Source organism: Ambystoma mexicanum, chromosome 2p (assembly GCF_040938575.1).
Source record: "Ambystoma mexicanum isolate Mex_15411 chromosome 2p, UKY_AmexF1_1, whole genome shotgun sequence".
In the NCBI taxonomy this organism is placed as follows: Eukaryota; Metazoa; Chordata; class Amphibia; order Caudata; family Ambystomatidae; genus Ambystoma; species Ambystoma mexicanum.
The window spans coordinates 1,278,781,500-1,278,804,526 of NC_090923.1; the positions used below are offsets into that span (position 1 = coordinate 1,278,781,500).

Sequence of the window (23,027 nt, forward strand, 5' to 3'; positions counted from 1 at the left end):
TAATAATCCTCTTCACATTTGTAAGGTTTGTGGCAACGTAAGCAGTCTCCTTTTCTATTTGGTGAGACCTGCCCTGCATTTTGTGTGGTTGATTAACTCATAGCTGTGCTCAGTAATGATCGTCAAGTTAATATTTTGTCTGTCATTACTCATGAGCATAAATAATTCTTATAAATGAATTTGATCTCATCATAAAAATTAACAAAATGTCAATGCGGATCTGTTGCTTGATATAGTTTCACTTTGAGTGCTGCTTGTAAATGTTTTGTGAAATAAAGAAATATCATTAAAAAAAGCCTTCTGATGATGGGAGACATGATATATCTGGAAAATGGGGGTTACATGATCTGGTGGTTCTGCCAAGATGGAGGCCTCCTGGCTCCCCTGAGTTGCCGCAGCCTCGCTAATGTGGAGTGTGTGGGGCCTGATCTGACTGCACATGGAATGCCAATTGCTTTTGAGAAAGGTAGCAGCGGCCCACTAGCAGCCTGCGACCAGAGAGGCTGCTCTCTGAAATGCTCCTCCGGGCTCACAATGGAACCAATGGAGGTGCTCTTTTTGATGGAGTGTAGGTCAGAGCAAAGCGTGAACTGCAGAAATGGGGGTAAGTGAGGGAGCGCTGGCCCAGTGTTGACCTGGTAAACCCATAGTTCGCTGGGGCTTATTTTGTCTTAAGACTCCATAATGCCTCCCCCTCCATGTTCCCTGTGAACCTGGACGAATTCTGGATTGTGGACCAAGTGGTGCTTCTGCTTGAAGTGGCGTGGGCAACGCATGGTGAGGAAGCAATTACTGCATCCCAAAAGGGAGCTCACCTTCTGGTCCCTAAAGGAGTACTGAGTGGCTTGTGTAAGGAACTCATGGTGTCAACAAGAAAGACATACACAAGTGATCGCAGTTCAAGGGTGTTTATTAAACAGTATATGTAGGTTGGAAAAACGCCTAACCTAAACCTAAATCTAAGATGGGAGCAAACTAATAAATAAAAAGGCCTATACTAAGAAAAACCTATTGCCAATACTTACGCTAAATACAAAAGAGTGTGGGATAGTGCTAGAAATAAAGAAGTGTTCACAAACAATATGTCAGGATGCAGTAGTCATGGTCCCCTTGCCCACGTTTTGAGCACGGGACAAGGCGGGACTCTGGAGCACAAAAAACACGCTCGAGCTTTCCCAGCACGAGACGACAATTCTGTATTCAGCTATCGGGATCTTTAATGGCCAAGTTTCTTGATCTATAAAAAGTCTCTTGCCTTCGAGGGCCCGATGCATTCAAAACAACAACAAAAGTTCCTTTCTACTTGCTTGTTGGGTGATGCTTTTTCACCTTTGGACCCCCCCCCTGTGGTATTCACGAATCTTAATGTCTTTTTAAACAGTTCAAGGTGGACAACCCTGCCGGGTACACTCCTGTCAACATACAGTTCTTTGGGACTTTAGACTTTGCCCCTTTCCATCGGCATCCCACTTTCAGGTTCAGTCTTGCCAATCTCACAGTTTCTCCTACTTCCTAACAATGTGGGATTCACTTCCCTTATTCACGATCATCTGCCGGTCAAAGACTTTCAACTGTACATAGGATTTTACTAGACCCCTGTATGACCACTTTGACCCTCTTCTTGCCTTTCCCAAGGCCTTCTGGTAATAGTTTCAACAAACGGGTAATCGCCCAGAGCTTCTCTAGTGAGCACCCACGTGGTGCCTGGCTCATCTGCAGCTGGCTTTCCCCTTTTACATCAACAGTCCCTTGTACATTCTGCAATCAGCCATTTGCTACTTTTGTTCAACACAGTTTGGTTTCTTAATCAGTCTGTGAAACTGCATTTTTTGTATGATAGTTATCATGTGATTCATCCATTAAGTTAATAGTCATGCATTCATTTTTCATTCATTTAGTATAAATCCCGTTTAGTAATACAGTTTGATCTGAGTTATTATGGATCTATATTTGCCATGAAGAAATATGTATGTGTCATTTATAGCACATTGTAGCTTAGCTTTTAGGCGCTACAGAATCTGTCCTGTCTCTATCCATTTCTGATGGCTTTTGCGGAGTGCGGAGAGAATTGATTTTCGCAGGCGTGCACAGTGAGAGAAATGTTTTGATAACATTCTTTAGTCTTGGCAGACAATCGGCTGTTTTTGAGACGAACTTGCTGAGTGTGGAGAAAATGTTTTCATTCTAAATAAGACTGCTGTCTCCATGCGAAAAAGACATGATATGCTTGTTCTTTCGTTATAATGTAGAATGTATAAATGTCACCGTGAACTGTGTATGCATGCACGTAAGTAGACATGCTGTTTTCTATGAAATGCTTACTGTGCACATATGCCATGAGAGTGCGTCACAGCACCACAATGTATAACTGTGGGGTTTCTGTTGAGTTGAATCAGATGAGACGGTAGATGCAGATGCATACGAGGGGAGTAAGAGTGTTTGGCTGGAGACTGGAGTCTTAGAGAATTGGCTGTGAGGGGACAGAGAAATGCTGAGAGCTAGCAGGAGATTTGCTATTTGCTAATGCTAGAGAGAGCATTGCTAGAGATGCAGTAGATTAGGCTCAGCTGGTCCGAGAGCATTGCTAGGAGAAGCTGGAGGGGCTGGGTAGTTGCAGTTATGCTAAAAGAGTGCTGATTTGCTTGCTTGCATAGTAATTATTGACTTTTTGCCAGGCAAATGCAAGGCAATGAATAATGATGCAACTTTGCAATTGACATGAACCGATTTCCTGTGTCTTTGCGATTCTGCCATTCTGTTTTTGTTTTCATAGATATCACAGTGCACACCATTTTTGGTTCCACAAGTCACCCCCTCGACTCACCGGCTGTGATGAACTGCTTGGCTTTCTTCATATTGAGAGTCAAAGCCGGTACCACAGTAGCAGGCGTCTCCCTCGGTCCTGCTTTTCAGCGTAGGCACAGTCTGTGTACCGTTGGCATCTGCAGCAACACACTTGGGCTATTCGTGATCTTACATTTCCTTCCACTGAGGTTAAAAAAGGGCAATGTCACTTCTCTCCTTGTCACCTTCTTTGTTCACAGTGTCTTTTCCCCTCCTCTTGAACTGCCGTGCCTGGATAGCTGTCTCGTCGTGGGGTCTGCCTTGCTCATATAGTGCTCTCGTGCTCCACCTTTTATCCCTGTGGGGAAGGGAATGGTCTGTCAGGTGTGTGTGATTCTGGTCAATTGCCTGACTTTGCCTGACCCTTGTGTTGGGACACGTCATGGAAACGGCTTTGGTGTTTGTCCGTCGTCTGTCATATTGTGCGAAAGTGTAAAGAGTTGGAAAGGGGTTGGGGGGCAGTGTGTTTGAATATCCTACGGGATAGGATGGGGACAAGGTGTTATAAGAAGGGGGATCCTGCATCTGACTCGTCAGTGCCCCACTTCAACTCCGTGAGGAGCCATCATCCAGGTGATCCTCCCTCACCGTCCACCCCCAGGAACTGGATCCAATAGCGATGGCTGTGTCCTGGCCACCTGGATGACAGATCCCCGGGGACTTGTCAGGGAGACACCGTCAGGTTTATCACAACTACTACAGAAGATGATTAAGCGGGAATCCCCAGGGTTCGTGTTTGTGTCCAAATTTTCAACACAAAGCTACCAAATAAAAAAAAGTATCTGCACACAGTGAAGCTGCCTGACCAGCGACGAGCGCACGAGAAATCTATTTCCCAATCCTCCAGTGTCAGCTTACCAAAGGAGCATCAATTTAAGGAGATGAGTGGAGCACATACTGCAGTGAAAGACAAGTAACAGGGAACTTTCACATGCCTAAATTGGGGAAATTGCAACAATGTATTTAAAGGTGCAGTGGGCTCATCCAAGGACAGGAGAAACAATTTGACTTAAACAATTTGCAACTTGTATGACCGAAAATGTAATCTAGTGCATGACATGTTACTGGAGGATACATTATGTAGGAGAGACTGCAAGAAGAATTCGGATTAAGATCAGCGAACATAAGTCCAGACTGCCAATATAACCTCCGCAGTGGCTAGATATTTCCAAGAAAAATGTCAGAGTATAGCCCAAGAGAGATTTAAGGTATTAGAGATTATAAGAACAAGGGGTGGAAAAGAAGACACCAAAAAATGAAGAGCACAGTGTGAACCATATTGGCTCGATCAACTGGATACTCTAACACCAATTGGGATGAACCAAGAGTGGGCTCTCAACTGCTCTTTTTTAACTGTCCCCACAAATTCAAGAAACCCATCTGACAACAAACACATATGAAGAGATGACATGTTTGCACGAAGGGGATTCAGATTGAGACACGTATCCTAATGTCGATATGTGATACAGCAAATATGGAACAAAAGGTTAACACATATAATCAAATGTGGCACAACACCCTGATGTGGATCTCGACCCCAATACGCATTAATGTGCATATAGACAATTGAATATGCCCATGTGAACTGAATTGTTCTGTACAGATGTTGCTTTATTGCCCAGACAAACAAATGTGACACTACACTCTGACGTGGATCTTGCCTCCGACACACATTTAACTAAATCTTCACACAGTTAATTGAATATGGTGATGTAGACTAAATTGTTGGATTCAGATGTTGCTTTATTGCACCATCTCAGTGTTTGGTTTAAGTAACACATTATTCTTTATTGATTTCTGTTATGATCACTATTTAATGTGATCATTTTTAAGCCGTTTAGACTCAACAGTTCACTGTGAGTAGCACACAGACAGTGCCCCATGTAGATTGTGCCTAAAGTATTGCACAATGTAGGTCTTATCATAAATGGGAATTTCGGCCGCCATCGACACACAAGTATTAACATTGACGAGCAAAGTATGCCACCAATCTATGTGTAAACTGGTAGTAGACAAAAGCAGATTACAAATTTACGTTGTATTCTCCACTGCAAGATGGTCGACAGCATTGACTCCGATGTGAACCATGCATGAGACGTTGCAGCGTACCGATGGACGCACACCATTGGTAATGTTCCCATAGCAACCTTAAGTTTACTGGAGTAGCTGACATTCAGTATGCGAGCATCGGAGCGTGGCAGTGAGGAATTATATATTCATAGAGCAGACGAACACACGCAACGGTAGAGGGCAGGCAAACCATGTGGGTATATTTCTAAATGACAGAGGTTACTGTTGTACCATGCTTCAATCATGAACATTATTTTACAGATTCTGAGTAAGACAACCACACCGGTCGGGAATAAATTAGACTCAGCACAAGTCCTGCAGGTCAGATTACAACACAACAAGCATGACAGGGTGAATTGGGAAGCAGCCGTTTTAGAGATTAATGTACCAATATGATTAAAAGGCACGCATTAACCACTTAGGATGACACCAGAAGGTATCCTTAGCCGTGGAAAGCATGCAGATAGTTTGCACATTCCCTCTCCCCCTGTTTCTTATGACAAAACTGGCTAAGAGATGAGATATGACCGTGCATGAAGATTGAACAAATGTAATTCTAATGCTGTTCTGACTTATAAACTGTGTATTTCTCTTTTGGTTCATTCAAGTTGTCAGTGTGTGTCAATTGTTTTTTATGTACTGTGGCCTAATGCACAGTTTTTGTTTTATTTTATCATTGCTTTATTTTGACATGATGTCTGCATTATGAATATCGTATACATGTATATGAATAATCATGATTTGGGCAATGCCGGCTTACACTGACTCACAACATATATATGGTGCAGATTGGGCTTGAATTGTCTTTATATGTGCATCACTGCAATTGTAACATCACCCGATTTATTGACTGTTTATGTGACGAAGATGACCTGTATATGCCCTGAGGAAGGACTTTATAGTCCGAAATGCATCGGAGATGGGTGCATCTGCATTTAATATTGAAATGATAACATTTAAGCCTGTTTATGGCGAACAGAAGGTTTAAGGAGATTGTTTTGCACAAAACTTTTACAAAGTTATGAACAAGAATATGACCAAAATAAGATATAATATCTAAATCACATAATGGATGTTAGGGTGTGCAGCCAACACCGAAGGCTAGAGAGCCTTGGCCCTTTTCTTCCCAAATAAGTCTGTCACTTTACTGTCTCAAAAAGCCTACTTCTGTCCCTAACACTAATAACCTAAACCAACTGTGCAAGGATGATCTCTTCCTAAAGTAAAGTTTTCAGTGTAGATTCAACCAAAAACCAAAAGAAAAGTTCCCAGTCTCTTGGGTAATCGCAAGTGGCAAAAATAAATACATGTTCAAAACTGTAGGACTCCATGCTTAGGGTCATAGTCCTTTCGCCTAGATTCCTTCTTAGAGTGTTTCTCTCCTTTTGGGGCCTCTTAAGCATGTACTTGCTTATTCAGATGTATGAACAAATGTGTGTACCCTTGCTAACACTAATAAAAGAGGTATAGTTTGGTCGACAGATCCTGACAGTTAAGTGTCTGCAGGGTTTGAAGTTAGGTCTCCCGAGTTAGAGATCCTAAGAATGAATCAGAACATAATAATACCCACCCACTGTATCAATATACTCAGTGCTGGTAAACATATATTTATTATATTCAGCAAAAATCATATAAAATGTTTCTATAGACAGTTGTGACATATATAGTGTCTAAACAAACAGTTATGACGAATTACAATAGTTTCTTGAAAAGAACAACAAAACAGTGCATGGTGTACATTGTGGTGTGCCAATGTCAATTGTACTTCATTGACAAAATGGTAACACATGAGTTTAAAAGAAGAAATAAAAGTGCTTGTTAAGTGAAACACAATTGTGGATATTTTATGGGCTCAGGTGCGATGAGTCCACTGCACTATTGGGCCAAAGGGATTTCGAACTTGCCCTTGGGTTAAATATAGTTTCAAATCAACAATGCATGTTCCAGGGTCTTGAGATCAAAGATATATTTGCCAACGTGGCAGAGGATAGTTAAGCAACCTCTGTGGACAGGCAAGCTAATTATTTAAGTGTTTTCCTGTGCTCTTCACGTTTCGGCGGTAGTGGCGTGTAACAGGTCCGCCTTCATCAGGGCTCCTAGTCTGGGACGCTCTGGGGGGTACAGATATATCTAGGGAGTGGAGTTATAGTCCAAGTACCAATAATTGCTGGGTACTATTGTTATGAGTCTGATCTCCAAGCGCCGGTCAAGTTTCTTACCTGCCGGTGCTGCAAATCCCAAGTACTCAGCTATGGTCACACCGGTGCTTCATGTCAGACAACACGGGTAGTCATATGGAAGCCAGCGGGATATGGAGTTCCAAAGGGAAATCGGAGAATAGGGCTTTCTGTGGGAGTGAAGAGATGAGAGGCAGTTCATGGTAGTGCTACAGTCCCCTGAATCCAGATGGGAACAGGGGATCAGCTATTGTCTAAGCTCCAAAACCATGAGACAATCACATGGAAAAACACTGTGTTGTACCTGATGCCTGCGTAGATACGGGTGCCGTATCCAGTAGTAGACGACTCCGGCTCGAGGTGCCAATTGTTTGTGTGCTGTCCGTTGTGTATGCTCCTAAGAGAGTCAGAAATGGGTGCCCAGGGGACCCAATTAGATGCATAAGTCAAACGTTCCTAGCACACTATTGGCTGCATGCTGTGGATGGAAAGAGACAGAACTGGCTGCCCCAGTAGTTTCATAGTGAGATGTTACCCAGGCTCATATCGAAATTCCAAGGTGTCACAAGATTGTGCATGAACAGTTTCATCTATATATATTTTCGTGCTTATTGCCCGTGGCAAAGTAAAAACCCCCATGTAATGAGTGGCTATCCGTACTCGGTTGGTGCAGAAAGGTTGTCAATAATTAAACGTGCCCCAAGTTAATGTGCGAAAACTTCCATATGCTGGTGTCCGTGCTTGGTAAAAGTTCCAAGATAGAGAGCCCCGTCAGAGTGTGTGACGATGGTAAAAGGTAGGGGGCAGTGTGCGCGGTCTCATCTTATGAGGTGAAAAGCCATTAATGCGAGATGCCGAGGCTTACAGCGTGTATGAGCTCATCTGCAACACAGTCAGGGAAAGTCGCTGCCCGTCATCTGCGTCTAGGGTGAGACGTGTGCAAGCCCGACCCCAACTATTGTTTATGTTGGGTTGTCATGGTTACTGCGCGTGCGGATTGACTGTGTGCAGGGAGCCTGAGCAGACTCTTGTGGGCGGGGCGAGCCAAAATGCAACTGCCTGACATTAATGCATCGTGCATTTCGGGACTCCTGAATCTGGTAGGAAAGAAAACAAACAGTCTATGTGTGGGAACAAATGCGTGTACCCTTGCATGTGGGAAGGATTTTAGTTTCCTGCCTATGTGGGAATATCCCTGACTGCGTGGCCCAAGAGCAAAAATAAACGCATATGGGCAAAGAAAAGAATGCGGGATAGGACTCCCAAGTCATATGGAGAGTGCACAGAATGCATGTATACAAAATACTGTGTGTGGGGAGGTTACCCTGTCTGCAGGGATGGAGAACATAACGTGCACGGGCTGGGGTGCAGGGGATGATAGAGCACATCTGCCACGTTCATCGTGCCAGAAGGGCTACTGGCACCTAAGCGTGGGTAGCCATCACTGATTCCATATCTGGATTATTTTCTGAGGAGGCTGTGTTGGATATCCTTTAAATTTGGATATAATTTGTTTTTTGCTTATACAGATGTCATTAGGCAGTTGACAAGAATATGCCCCTTATGCTTCTCCTGGATATCCCACTGTCATGACCAGAGTAGTATTCACACCCTCTCCCCAACCACAGAAGCCAAATGGAGTACGGCCCTCCCACCTTGGTTGGCACAGGTCCCTGGTTTTGAAATAACAGTTTACCACGAGACAGACAACAGGGTAAGAGGGTTAAGCGAGAGGTTGTTGATAGATAGGAGGAAGTTAGGAACATCGGAAAGAGGGTTAGGGTAACATAATTGGATAGGTCGGGGGAAATACGGGTACACTCTAGTCATGCGCCTACTCAAACAGGCAATCCTCTCCTTGGTTGCCAGGACCCTGGAGCAAATACCAAAACCTGTGCTGAATTCCCATGTCCTAACCTACCTACTCCTGCTTGCCAAACCTACCTTGACTCAATCATGCAATCATGTACGTTTAGTCATATTACATGACAAACACACACACTGACGCATGATAACATGAGCACACAAGCACATTTGATGAAATCCTAGCAGTAAGCATGAAATGAAACACATAAATCTCTAGGCTGGTGTGATGGTCAGAAATGTGAGACGGACCACTTTGTGAAGGATTTTCAACAAATGCCATTTTATTGAATTAGAAGGTTGGATAACGCCTCACTATCCCTACCCTGACAAGGATTTTCCTGCCTAAAATAACTAAAGGAAACACTCTAACAAAGGATATCTGTCCCTCACACTTATGCATACAATAAATAAATTAGGTAATGTATGGCAGTTCAAAGGCATCAAAATTAGTATAACAATTGAGTTTGTAATGTAACAGTCTTTCGTTGTTAGCTGGGTGAATTCCCCTTCCCCAGATTTAAGCAGGATTTTCTCCACAGTTCCAAAAGAAATAAGGAAATCCTAATTTGCAACAAAGTTTCAACACAGTCCCTTGCAACTTCAACTTGTCAACAGAAAGTTCCAATACTCCAGTGATTCAACATAGAAAAGTGAAAGTTCTTCCTCTTCCTTGCACAATTTAAAGATGTATCCTCTTCAGATAGAGGACATTTTCTCAGTACATCAATAGCAACAATAATTGTCTTGGTCAGTATGATTTGCCAATTCTGAAGAGCTCTAAATAAATATAACTCCTTTATATCAGCTTTACACAATTCTTTCTTCAGCACCACAAACAACATAAATTACAACTCTTCAGGGAAAATAAGATTCATAGTGGTGCACTTTAATACTCCTCTGTAAACAATGCTCCTCTAATTCTGAATAACCTTTTCCAGAAGGGCAGCCTTTTTGCCACTCTTGTTTCCCCACTGCACAAGTAACAAGATACTGACATGGATATGGTCTTATTATTCTGTTCCTCCCTTGGCTTTGGCAATGTGAGTTTATCCCAGTTTTCACCATATTTTGTACAAAGTATGGGTTACAAGTTTCACAACTTATGGACCTTTCATTAGCCACTTTTGCCTTGATTTTAGTCTCTCTTGGCTTGGGCAATGCGTGTAGGTATTAGTTCTTAATAACATTGCCTCATCGGGTTTGCTGGGTATTCCACAAACTCACATGTTTTAAAGTTGCAGTAATTTAGTCTAGTCATAAAAGGCTTTCTCTGCTTTTTAATAGTTCAATATTCAAAATCTGTTTTAGAACCACTTTCACGCATACGCGAATGCTACTTACTTGGTGAACACCTGCCTTGAACACGCAAGCGTGTGTAGAGCGCTCCGGGCTCACTACCAGTCTGTGAACTCACAGGGTAATACGTGCACATCCAATCCATTCGCTGCTCGCAGAACTTCTGCTTCTTTGGCTCCTTGCCACCCAGTCCGTCGTCGCCCACGCCATCTGCAACAGGAGCGCCCTTTGGTCCGAGTCCCTCTGGTGCATGCCGGCCACCGGAGACAGACTCCTTGGAAGGAAAGCTTCCCTTGCTTTCATTTCCCACTGCGCAGGCTCTGAAGAACAGGTCCCCAGAGTGCAAGCTTCCCTTTTGCACGCTTGCCACTGCACACCCTCGGCACTTCAGGTTTCTGGAGGCACAGACCCTCCCAAGACCGGCCGCTGCTATCTGCTGAACCCTCCTCCAGCTGCGAGCTGCTGCCTGCATGCATCAACACTTCTTCTACTTCCTCTTGCGCTTTCTCTCTCTCATAGCATGCACCTGAGGGGGCCTTTTAAGCCTTTCAGTCTCCCTCAGGTGTGGGTCATTTGAATTAACAATCTAACCACTCCTGCAGTGTTGTAACTTTTCAGCCCTCTACCTCGTCCCAGTACTTAGGGAATTATGGGACTTGAAGTCCCTAGTGGAAACGTTTGTTTTTCTTACTTCTTCTATGTTACAATAAGCCATCACAAGGGTGGGGTCTCGGGGACGTTGAACTAGGGGTTTTCCCAGTCCTCCTGACCTGCCCCCCCCCTGTGATCCTCCTGCAGACCACCACCCCCAGGGTCAGGATCAAAAAGCATATGTCTTTCCCTGGCCACATGAGAAGGGTCCCAGGCAGGGTTTTCTGGGGGAATCATTGCCGATTCATCACACAGGGATTAAAGAACAGAAAATATGAGCGCTGGTTGCCACAAACAAATGAACAAACACTAAGCAGAGTTCCACTGCCATGAAATGAGCCCAGTTATACCAGCTCTATTGTCCCAGAACTAAATGAACTTGAAAATGTCAGTAATGATTGAGAAATGGCTGTTATCTTCCAGAGCTTATTATGTCATGAAAAAGCCATGGAAACTTCATGCCACCCTTAACTGCTACCCCCGATACTTTTAAAATGAAATTGTGTAACTACAAAAGTCTAGCGCTCAATGATCCTCGCTCCCGTAACCTGCACACAGTTTTAGTAATGAAACTGCATATGCAACAGTTTATACTATGCTTCGTGCACAGTCCAAAAAAAGGAATTGAATGCCCACAATGTGCAGCAGCACTTATTTTAAGCCTTGGAACATCACAAGGTTTCCCCGGATGTGCTGTTGAAAGGAGAATTTTTCCTGAGGTGCCAGCCTCCAACACTGCTCCTGTTCCGCTCCTCTCCATGCCACACCAGCTGCGACTCTGCATGCTGCTAGCTCCATCCCCACCTGTGCCGAAAGGAATACAATAATCAGCACGTGGCACTGGCAGGGGAACAGCTCTTAAATGCCCAGCGGCACGAGTGCGATGCACGTTGCCACCAGCATCATGGGGAATGCAGTTTCCCGTAGCCCGGGTACCCAGAACTTGCTGCCCTTAGACCCACCTACTTGGCGCACTCCTTTTGCCAAGCATAGGATTTGTTTGCACAATGTATTCTTCACTTATTTTGGGTGTGGGTCCCAGACTCAAAGTATTGTGAATTACTGATTTCTTCCGTGCCGAGCAAATGGCATCGCATGAACTGTCTCTCTTTTGGGTGCAAGTCCCAGACTCGCAATTTAACTGCTTGGTTCACTAGCCTGCCAAGCAGTTGTCTTTTCATGAAATTCTTATTTGGGTGTGGGTTCCAGACTCGTAATATCCAAACGGCTTGGTATACTCTCCTACCAAGCCCTCGTCCTCTCAAGGACTGTCCCTCTCTGGGTGCGAGTCCCAGACTCTTAACATTCACAGTTGCTTAGTTTACTCTCCTGCCAGGCAAAAGTCCTAATGTGGACTCTCTCGTTTTGGGTGCGGGTCTCAGACTTGCAATATTCCGTTTGACTTTGTTTCGGTTTCTCATATGGGTGCGTGACCAAGACCCGCACTTCTTTCCCAGGGTCCTGGACCCTCTTGATCCAGCTTCTGCCTTCACTCCATGCTTCCCTGCTGGGGTAACCCAAATACCTGTTTGCTTCCTTCTGGTAGGTACCGCATTTCCCGAGCAGCTGCTGCGTCCCTTGAGGCTCCGGTAGTGTTCGGGGCTTCGTTGCTGTCTGCAGCGGCTCTCCGGGGTTTTACACAGCAACAGCTTGAGCAGTCCTTGCTTCTTGGATCCTTTTCGGCTTCTCGTCCTCTGCTCTTGGATTCCCTCCTGCTGGTTCGTGGCCCTTCTGCCGCTGCAAGGCTGGCCGGATTACCCCTTAGAGGATAGCTCCCCGTTGCGTCTCATCTGTGCAAAGTTTAAACTCCTGTGTAGGAAAAGGGAGTTGCTTTAGGCCAATCACATTAGTTGAGAAGCTAGAGCACTCACTCTGCTTCTCCAGAGTGATCCTTGGACTCCTGATGATGATCTTCTCAGTACATGCCATAGAGTCAGATGTAACATACTTTGCATTCTTTAATATTTCAGTCTAGAAAGCAGATACAATTTACAAATACTTGCAGTAGATCCATATGTCATATACTTTGCATTCTCTGATATTTGAATCTTGTCAAGTGCTTTAGGTTTTTCAATACTTGAGATAGAGCCATATGCAATGTACCTTGCATTCTCTGGGGTTTTAACATTATCAAGTATATTAGGTGGACTAACCTGACAATAGCAAACACTGGGCCTTAACATGAGGGAAGGGTTTAGGTGTGCTAACGCGGTTGCATACCTGGTTTCACGGAAGATGGGCATCTCTAATCCCATAAGGGGGTTCCTCCCATATGTGATCCTCCCTCAGTGCACCACCCCAAGAGGACTATTACACTGTGGACGCACCGCCCTGGACCCATGGGAAAGGTCTTGTGCCTATGAGAGAAGGGACGACAGCCTCTGATTCATCAGGGTATATTCTTGAGGCCAGGTCATAACTGGACATTTTAAATTAAGCAAAACGAACAATCTGAATTATAGAAGATGGGGATGTGAAATGTTTTAGGGATTACAAATAAATTATAATATACTGGTTGGGAATTAGTGATTGGAAGTAAATTTTTTGGGCCAAAGTATAAAGTGATGTCCACAGCTCCAAGTATATCACAGACCTCATGCCACCACAGACTTTATGCCAAGGCTAAAGTGAAAGCCAAAGGTTATCTCCTACTGGGGGATTACTTTCCACTTAAATTATAGGGATTTATCATTATATTGTATAGACTGAGATCCCAACATCTCTGGAGACCACAGCATGCAACAAAACAAGCCAAATGTTAAAAAACTGCTATAATTTTACTGTGACTATTTGAACCTGTACCTTGCTAATGCCTGCACCTTCATTGTGTGTCGCTCCTCCTGTTCTGCAGCTTTCTTTTTTAAGTTTTCCATTTCCTGCCTGAGCACTGCAGAATGTTCCATTTCGGCATCCAGCAAGTTTCGCAATGATCTGGAAAAAGAAAACACCATCCTTTACTAACTTAGAATGCAGTTCATCACACCGAATGTATGCTAAATGATAGAAGAGCACATATCATATCATATATCTTTTTCCCACATGTTATTTACATTTTCACAATTTAAAACGTTACAGGTTATAACAAATATAGAACAATCAACATGCAATAAGTTTTGAGAATAGAGATAAGCAAATCCGCCTTATTTCACCCCATGGGTTTTCAGCACAAAATCGGTGAAATTACACTCTGCTTGGCCACTCATATCATATCATATCACTCCACTTGCGTGCATTTCAAAGTCAAGCTGTGGAAATGTGGCTTGTGAAATTTCGTGCAGTACATGCTGTAACAAGGCAAGGCATTGGACCATGTCAAGACGGATGGAGACCCCTCTCAACCTGAGGAAGGGGACCTACAAGGGTGTTTGCCAGAGCCAGTCATGCCTCAGAGGTGGGGTAAGGGAGTTGGGAGGGCCACACTCTATGTTGTCCACTTATGTGGCTGCAAGCAAAAAATACCAGTTTTGAGAAGAACAAGTTACTTTCTTACCTGGTAACCTTCTTTCGAAGGGATGTTCCTCCGACGTATTCCACATCTATGACAGTAATCACCACAGCTGTGCTGCTTCGGAAAAACTTTCGGCGTCTGCATCGATGACGTCGATACGACCCTTCGAGGACCTCCTCCGACGGCCGACGTCACCGGATGTTATATGTAGGACGCACGACGCCTGTAGCCTCAGTTGTAGTTTTTTCCCCAGAACGTGTGGCACCAATCTTCTGCCAGTATGACTACAGAAAGCCTTGCGAAAACTGAAGCTGCAATTGCATAAGAAATTCTGTTGAGGGGAGGGCTGGGAGGGTGCGAAGTGGAATACATCGGAGAAACATCCCATCGAAAGAACGTTACCAGGTAAGAAAGTAACTTGTTCTTCGAGGGGATTAGGTCCTCTGACGTATTCCACATTTGTTTTATTTGTTTTGATCAAATTAGATCTTTACAAAATATTAAAAACCAACTTATTGCCAAATTAAGATCAACATTGAGTTTAGTTTTTTTTTTTTTTTTTTACAGTTCTACCAAACAGAAGACATACCTTTAAAAGAAGGAAGGAAAACAAACAAACTAAAGAAACAGAAAAAGAAAAGGATAACTTTCATTTCCCCGAAGAAACTGCACCTCCTCCTCAATTATTAAGTTCTACCACTAAGATGAACCAAATTTTCTTAGGGAACATTAGTCCCAGTCTGCCAAACGCCTGTTTGGATCAGGCCAAGTATGACATACTCCCAAAGAAGTGCCAACGTATGGAGGTGGGAAAGGAATATAGAATTTTAGAATGGCCAATCAAATTGCAGAATAGAGGACTGCCTTACCAAAGGCCAAATCTTGCCCATGGATAGAATCCAGGGAGTAGTGTTTTACATAAGTATGGACAGAGGCCCATGTGCCTGCTTCACAAATATTACAAATGGGAACGCCCCTCTGCAGAGCAGTGGAGGCAGCCACACCCCTAGTAGAATGGGCCTGTAAGCCCAACCGGAGGGTCCTTACCCGCCAGACAGTAGCTAGCATTCAGAGATTGTCAAGATGATCCAACGGGACAAGGTCTGCTTAGAAACTGCTTGACCCAAATGCCTTCCAGTGTATCCCACAAATAGCTGATCGTCCACTCTGACCCGGGACATGCGAGAGATGTAGAAACTTAAAGCTCTCCTGGGATCCAACCAATGGAGGCTCTCCTCTTCCTTACCAGGATGTGGAGGAGGATAGAATGCTGGAAGAATTACCTTCTGGCTCAGATGGAATTCCGACACAACCTTCGGAAGAAAGGAAGGCCGTACGCTAAGGACAACCCTGTCCTTATGGAACACAGTGAAGGGTGGTTTGGCGTTAAGTGCCTGCAACTCACTCACTCTGCATGCGGAAGTAACCGCAACTAAAAATACAGTTTTAAAGGACAACAGTCTCAATGGACAAGAATGTAAGGGCTCAAACGGAGTTCCCATCAGGAACTTTAAAACCAAATTCAAATCCCATCCCGGCACCTGGAAAGGCGACAGTGAAAACACACGAGTTAGCACATGAGTTAGCCCTTTCAGGAACTGGGACAAGCGCTTAAATATGGACAGCGCCCCGCCGGTAACCCTTAATGGTACCTACTTTCAGGGCCTTGTGGGCTACAGAAAGCAAAAAAGACAAAACCAAAGGAATGGAACATTGGAATGGATCCACATTCTGTACCCTGCACCAGTTGCAGAACTTCTTCCAACGGCACAGGGATTTCGTTGCGGGTCTTTTGGCCGAAAGTAACACCTCCATCACTTCTTCAGGGAGGTCCCAATCCTTATATCTCAGCCTTTCAGATACCAAGCATGAAGGCTGAGAGACCTGACCACTGGATGGAGAACTCGACCCCCATCTTTCGCACTTCCGGTTGACACTGGTGGCGAAGAGATCCACTCATGGGGTTCCCCAAAGGGCGAAAATCTCCAAAAGAACTTCCTGAGCCAGCTCCCACTCGTGAGAGACCGTGCTCTGCCTGCTCACAGCATCCGCCGCCGCGTTTTCGTCTCTGGCCAGATGAACTGCCGAGATCAAAATTTCCTGCTGGATGTCCCAGAACCAGAGCTGCATCACCTCTCTGCACAGTGGGAGAGACCCTGCCCCCCCCCCTTTTTTGAGGTAGTGCATGGCCACTGTATTGTCCGTCAGAATCAGGACATTTTTCCCCCCGCACAGACAGCAGAAAAGCCTTCAGGGCTAGCCTGATGGCCCTCAGCTCGAACAGATTGATATGGAGTCTGGACTCTGGGGGAGACCAACGACCGCTGACTGTAAGCTCGCTGGCATGAGCTCCCCATCCCATGAGGGATGCGTCCGTCACGATCATCACCTCCGGCCAGGGTAGCCAAAATGGAGCCCCCTTCATCAGATTGCCTTTGACTGCCCACCACAGAAGATCCTGGGCGACCGAAAGCGGCACCTGAACGGGATCCGACATCCTGCCGGAGGACTGCGACCACTGCATCTTGAGAGCCCACTGCAGAGATCTCATCCGCAGCCTGGCCTCTGGCACCGGTAGAATGCAGGATGCCATGAGGACTCGAGAACCTCAAGAACTCGAACACCGGGAGACTCTGGGTATGTTGAAACTTGTCCACCATCTGCAGAATATGATGAGCCCTCACCTGGGGAGGCGAACACTGCCCCAGGGATGTGTCGAGCACTGATGCGATGTACTGGAGCCGCTGGGTAGGTGTCAAATGAGACTTTTTTAAGTTGAGGGAGAAGCCCAGCTTGTGAAGGGAGTGGCAGGTGTCTGACAGATGATCCAGGGCTTGCTCGGGAGAGCACGCCCTGATCAACCAATCGTCCAGCTAGGACTAGACGTGAATCCCCCCTTTCCTGAGATACGGTGAAGACCCTCGGGGTGGAGGTCAATCCGAACAGCAGGACCCAAAACTGAAAATGCGAGTCGCCAACCGCGAACCTCAGGTACCTTTTTGGGCCTGGAGGACTTGAGAGAGAATAATCATCTTGAACTTGTCCTTCCTGCGGAGCTTGTTCAAACCATGCAAGTCCATGATGGGTCTCAATCCACAGTCTTTTTTCGGGATCAAAAAATATGGGGAATACCATCCCTTGTTCCTCACCGCTACAGGCACCAGTTCTATGGCACCTTTCCTCAGCAGGGATTTGATTTCCTGCGCAAGGAGCGGATCCGGACTCTTCAAAGAGAGCTTCCCCAGTGGATTGTCGTGAGGCCTCTGCCGGAAAGGAAGACAGTAGCCATGGGCTATGATCTCCAGAACCCACACATCTGAAGTAATGGCACGCCATTCTACAAGATGCTGTGCCGCCTTCCCCCAACCGCGAACCATGGGACATGGCCTCATGACTGAGCGGAAGCGGCAGTGCCTGAGGGCAAAGAGGCAACTGCCCGAGCGGCTTTGGCAACTCGAGTACCTTGTTTTCCACCTCTGGTACTCCTACGTTGGCCCCTTTGACTGGCAGCTCCCCTCGATCTACCAAAGGAAGAGAAGTATCGAAAGGAACCTCCCCTCCACTGCTGTCCCCTAGGATGAAAAGGCGAAGGTTGACGTACTGCAGCACTCAACATCTTTGCTGCAGCTTTGGAGGTCTGCAACCTCTCAATGCTCTCGTCAGCCTTGCTGCCAAAAAGATGGACAACACCAAAGGGCATGTTGAGAAGCCGCGACTGTACATCAGGAGCAAACCCCGACTTCCTCAACCACGCAAACCTGCGCATCACTGTGCTCACCGCCATGGACCAGCTGACACAGTCTGCCATGTCCAGACCCGACTGAACAGATTCACACATGGCATCCTTGCCATCCTGAACGAGGGCAAGAACACCATCCCATTCCTCCCCTTTGGGAATATGTTCAGCCGCCAAAGATACACAATTCCACAGAGTGTGCGTGAATCTTGCAAGGGCACAAACAGAGTTGGCTGCTTTTAAAGCCATACCCCAGAAGAAAATACCTTCTTCGCAAAACCGTCAAAGCGTTTGTCGTCCCTATCAGGAGGGATTATAGGGTACGCTGCCTGCTTTGCTGGGGCCGTAGCCGCCTGTACCACCAAACTCTCCGGAGTGGGGTGTGTGGAAAAGTAGCAGGGGTTGCCACTGGCTGGACGGTATTTTTTCGATAAGGACTTATTTACTGCGGGAAGACTCTCTGGAGCAGTCCAAGCCTCGGCCACGCTTCTTTGTTAGGCCATATGAAATGGCAAGACCGGGTCAGTGGGTGGACCTTGGTCAAGGATATCTGTCAGGTCATCCTGCAGAAAATCCATAGGTGGAGCAGACCACCCCAAGTACTCTGTCACCCTCGACCTGAGACGCTTGTACTAAGACTCGGCATGTGTACCAGGCTCAGGCCTGCCAAACTCAACCTCCGGGGAGGTGTCCATACCACTGGCGTCATGCAAGGATTGACACAGGTCTTCCATCTGGCTATGACCAGACAACAGTTTGTCAGGAACCTAATGAGGAACAAACCCTTCAACATCTGACCCTCCATCCACCTCCAAGATATAATCCAAAGGCTGGTATAAATACCTGGATGAGGGCACAGAAAAAGGCTCAAACTCAGGGCCTTCCTCAGGGTTTCCACCGGTCTCCGGGGCACCTCCGATAAAGCCTCCTCAAAAGGCGTCGAGAACGTCGACGGAATCGTCATCGAGAGAGGCGCCGACGGCTTCGACAACGGCTTCGAGGCCAGAGCCCTGAGCGTGCCCTTCGACGGCCTTGGCGCTGATGACTTCCTCGGAGGCGAAGCCTCAAGAGAGTCCCTCGACGAACAAGGCGCCGATGGCGTTGATGCCTTCTTAGAAGGCCTCACAGTCTCCAACGGCCTCGAGGGCATCGAAGACCTGGACCGGGCATTGCTAGAGCGATCTACCTTGTCCGATCGGGATCTCGACGGCTCCCAGTGATCATGCCGACCGCCTGAACCCGAAGGCGTGTGAACGGTGGCCCTAGCGCATTCCTTGCCGGCTTCTCTCGAAGGCGCACAGAACGGAGCCCTGCAATTCGAAAATCGCCATCTCCTTACGAAATGCGTCCCATTCCGCCGGAGATTAATGCTAGTTGGGACAAGCTACCCACCGTCTGGCGGAGTCCTTGGACGAGGAAGGCGACCGGTGACGGCGCTTCTGCGAGTGCCTAGAAGAGGCAGAGGAATGGCAGGAACCACTCCGGGACCGAGACCCCCCTGGACTTACGCCGACGCAGAGAGTCACCCCTCGAATCGTTGGTCGAAAGCCCAGTGGATTTCAACTTACGGGGTTTGGAAACCCTACCTACAGATAGCTTCTTCTTCCGCTCCCGCAAGGCCTTTGACGTCAAAGACTGGCACTCATAGCAGTCATCGGTAGCGTGACTCTTGCCAAGGCACCAGAGGCAGGCGTTGTGCGGGTCCGTAAGTGACATCTTGATACCGCAGTCTCGGCACTTCTTGAAAGCCGACCGCGGGGTAGAAGAAGACAAAGACATTTTTCACAAACAGCCAAGTTCGAAGAACCGATTCAACAGAAGAACCGAGGCGTGCCGAGATTCCAAAGCGAACACGTTCGCGGAAAAAACGGAACTGAGGCTACGGGCATCTGGCATCCTACATATAAAATCTGGTGACGTCGGCCGTCGGAGGAGGTCCTCGAAGGGACGTATCGACACCATCGATGCAGGAGCCGAAAAGATTTCCTAAGCAGCACAGTTGTGGGGATTACTGTCATAGATGTGGAATACGTCGGAGGACACAATCCCCTCGAAATATGCCTATGACTTGAACCTTGAGCCGAATGTAGGAAAAACAAGCATTCTGGTCCTTCACGCAGGAAAGAAACCGAAATCATTTAAATGGAAATTAGGCCTGCTTGTGGTTCCGCAACTGCCCGAGATATGTTATATGTTGAGCAGTAATTCTTTGGTGCAACTATGGAAGGAACGGCTGACCCAGAAAGCACGCCTCTTGGCGAGCCAACTCAAACTAATTTTCTCAAAATACTGCTGATTTTCACTAATTCCGTTATGGGATTTCCTAATAATGAAAGCACAGGCGGTCTTAATTTACATATTAGACATGTGTCCGTTTGACTTAAGTCCATATCTGGATTCGCTTCAGGGTCGGCTATTGAAAGGTGTTTTACATCTTGCACTATCGATACCAAATTACGTAATCCGGCACGAGTTGGGACTTATATCACTCGTGTAGGGTTCTATGGCGCTCTTTATGAAATGATGCAACAATGTTAAATCCTCCTACCAATTGTTTATATAAAGATCTGCAAGTTATAATGGAAGCAAAAACTGTTCATTCTGTTAATCTATGCCAAAAACGAATGCAAGATGTATTAGATAGCTTATTGGTATCTCAAGATCATCTGTGCTTCAGACTTGCTTTAGTTAAAAAAAAATGGTTTGAAAAAGATTGGATTAACACTCTTGACCAACTGAAATAATACGCTACCTTTGCGGAATATGCCAAACACACGCATAAGAGACTGCCCAGCTGTCAGTATATTTGCATTTTTCCCTGTATGTCCACAAGAGCATATTATATCCGCTTTAAATTGAACCAGTTCCGAACTAAGGAACAGTGTAAACATTGGGCTGATCCGTCACCGAGCATGCAATTTATAAACTGCAGATTTCCAGATTGTAATGAGCCTCATGAAACCTTAAGACATCTAGTTCTAGAGTGCCCACAGTTCAAAAAAGCGCACACTAAGTTTTTAATGAAATTTGTTAACTCTGACTTTGCAAACCTGTACTGTATTTTTATGGGAAAGGTTGATGAATGGGAATCACAACCCACTCATTTTTGCACTAGGTCACCTTTAAAGGATTATAGAAAAAGATCTTGAATTGTATGAATAACCACTATGAAATTAGACTATGATGAATTTTGAATTCTAAAATTTCTTAATGTTTAAAAACAATAAAATATATTGTGATCTTTTAAAGAAATGTATGGGTATATTGTATATGTGGAAAATGTTATGCAAATGCATTCTGTATTTTTATTCAATCATGTTTTGTAAAGGTTTTTACTAACCAAAACAAAAACAAAAACAAAAAAACAAAAAAAGGAAGTACCAGTTTTGATCATGCCATGCTTGCCTTGCCAAACAATGGCTAGTATTTTCTCTCTTCCCTCCTAGAACCACATCAACCAGAGACCTGTGAGGCCAAGCAAGCAACATGCAACCTACCAGAGAGCGAGACAGCGACACACAAGAGTGCTAACTACTACAGACTGGCAATCCGGGTGACAATGGTAGCAATCTGCTACCAGTAAAGGGTGCACTTGTTGCACCGGGCTGCCATCACAGAAGACCCACAGCGGAAAAAAGGAAGGAGCTTAAGGGGTAATTTATGTTTTCTGATGTCTGTTACCTGGCCTCTGGGGTGAGAGAAAGGCATAGATTGGCCAGAGGAACAGGATGAATCGGAGGACCAATGGAGGAGGGAGAAAAGGGAACAAACCAAACTGGGAAGTCTGGGTAGTTCAGGTGAGGTAAAGGGGCAAGGAGGAGGCAGACCAAGATACCAGGTGGTGGAAGGATGGTGGAGTGGAGAATGCAGAAACAGAGAGAGGGTGTTTAAGGTTAGGTATTGGTTGTGAAGAGAATGTGGTACCTGGGGAATGGGCTTGCATGTACGGTGCATGAGACTCAATGAGAGAGTAGTATTGAGAGCACAGAGTAGTCGGAGTGGAGAACAATGAAAAGTAAAGGGAGCGTAGAGAAGGAAAGAGTAATGCGAGTTGAGAATTGAGCTGAGAATTGTGGAGGTAGTAGCAGTATGTAAGGAAGGCATGGTAATCAGAATACGGCAGACACAAGGAGTACAATCCAAGGGTGTTTATAGAACAGTATATGGGTGAGAAAAACGCCTAGTCTAAACCTAAATCTAAGATGGGAGCAAGCTATGACCATCAAAGTAAGGAAAACGCTGTCCTAGTGGTGTTCTGTCAAAACAAAAGGGCCTATTCTAATAAACCTATTGCCAAATACTTACTCTACATAACTAAAGGGTGTGGGACAATGATATGTATAACAAAAGAGTGTAGTGCAAACTGAAATGTCCAAAAGGGTTTTGGTAGTTCAGGACTGCTGAACTCGTGCACTCCCTTCCCCATGTTACATCACAGGACAAGGCGGAACAGTGGCATGACTGTGAGCACCCCTTGAATCTATAGGCATAGGGAAGCAGTTTCTTCCGAAAAAGCAGGATCCCTCAAATCAATGTCTTTTGCTTGGCATGACAAGACTTTTCCCAAGCTCTCACCATGCAGGATTCCCCTCTTCCCCAGCTTTCCCGTGATACCCCTTTGTTGGATTCACCTTTGTCTTTACTTCACTGTTCAATGTTTGTGTAAGGTTTGCCGTAAACCATAAATACAACAATAAAAATACACCACTGTTCAGTCACTTTATCAAAATGCAGAAATTCACTTTCCCTTGCTTCACTTGGCATCCCTCTGTTGGGTTCAATGTAGCCTTCAAACCGTTAGCATCACACTTGTTACTTTGAAATCTTTCACGCTTTCACCTCAAAGTAGTTGCCAGTTCAATACAGAGACTTCCAATAGGCAATCGTCTCTCTCCGGGTCACTCTGTTATATAGTAGCAAGTGTGTTCATTTTGAAAAA

The 23,027-nt window shown here is 45.5% G+C and overlaps 1 protein-coding gene across 4 annotated transcripts in view; it reads right to left on the reverse strand.

The window, feature by feature from the left end:
• SNX29 (sorting nexin 29) overlaps positions 1 to 23,027 on the reverse strand; it is a 2,314,491-nt gene that overhangs the window by 1,091,833 nt on the left and 1,199,631 nt on the right. For all 4 annotated transcript variants that reach the window (XM_069645593.1, XM_069645591.1, XM_069645595.1 and 1 more), the window contains one exon: positions 13,707 to 13,835. In XM_069645593.1, the coding sequence (XP_069501694.1) occupies positions 13,707 to 13,835 (129 nt within the window). The remainder of the gene's footprint in view (positions 1 to 13,706; positions 13,836 to 23,027) is intronic.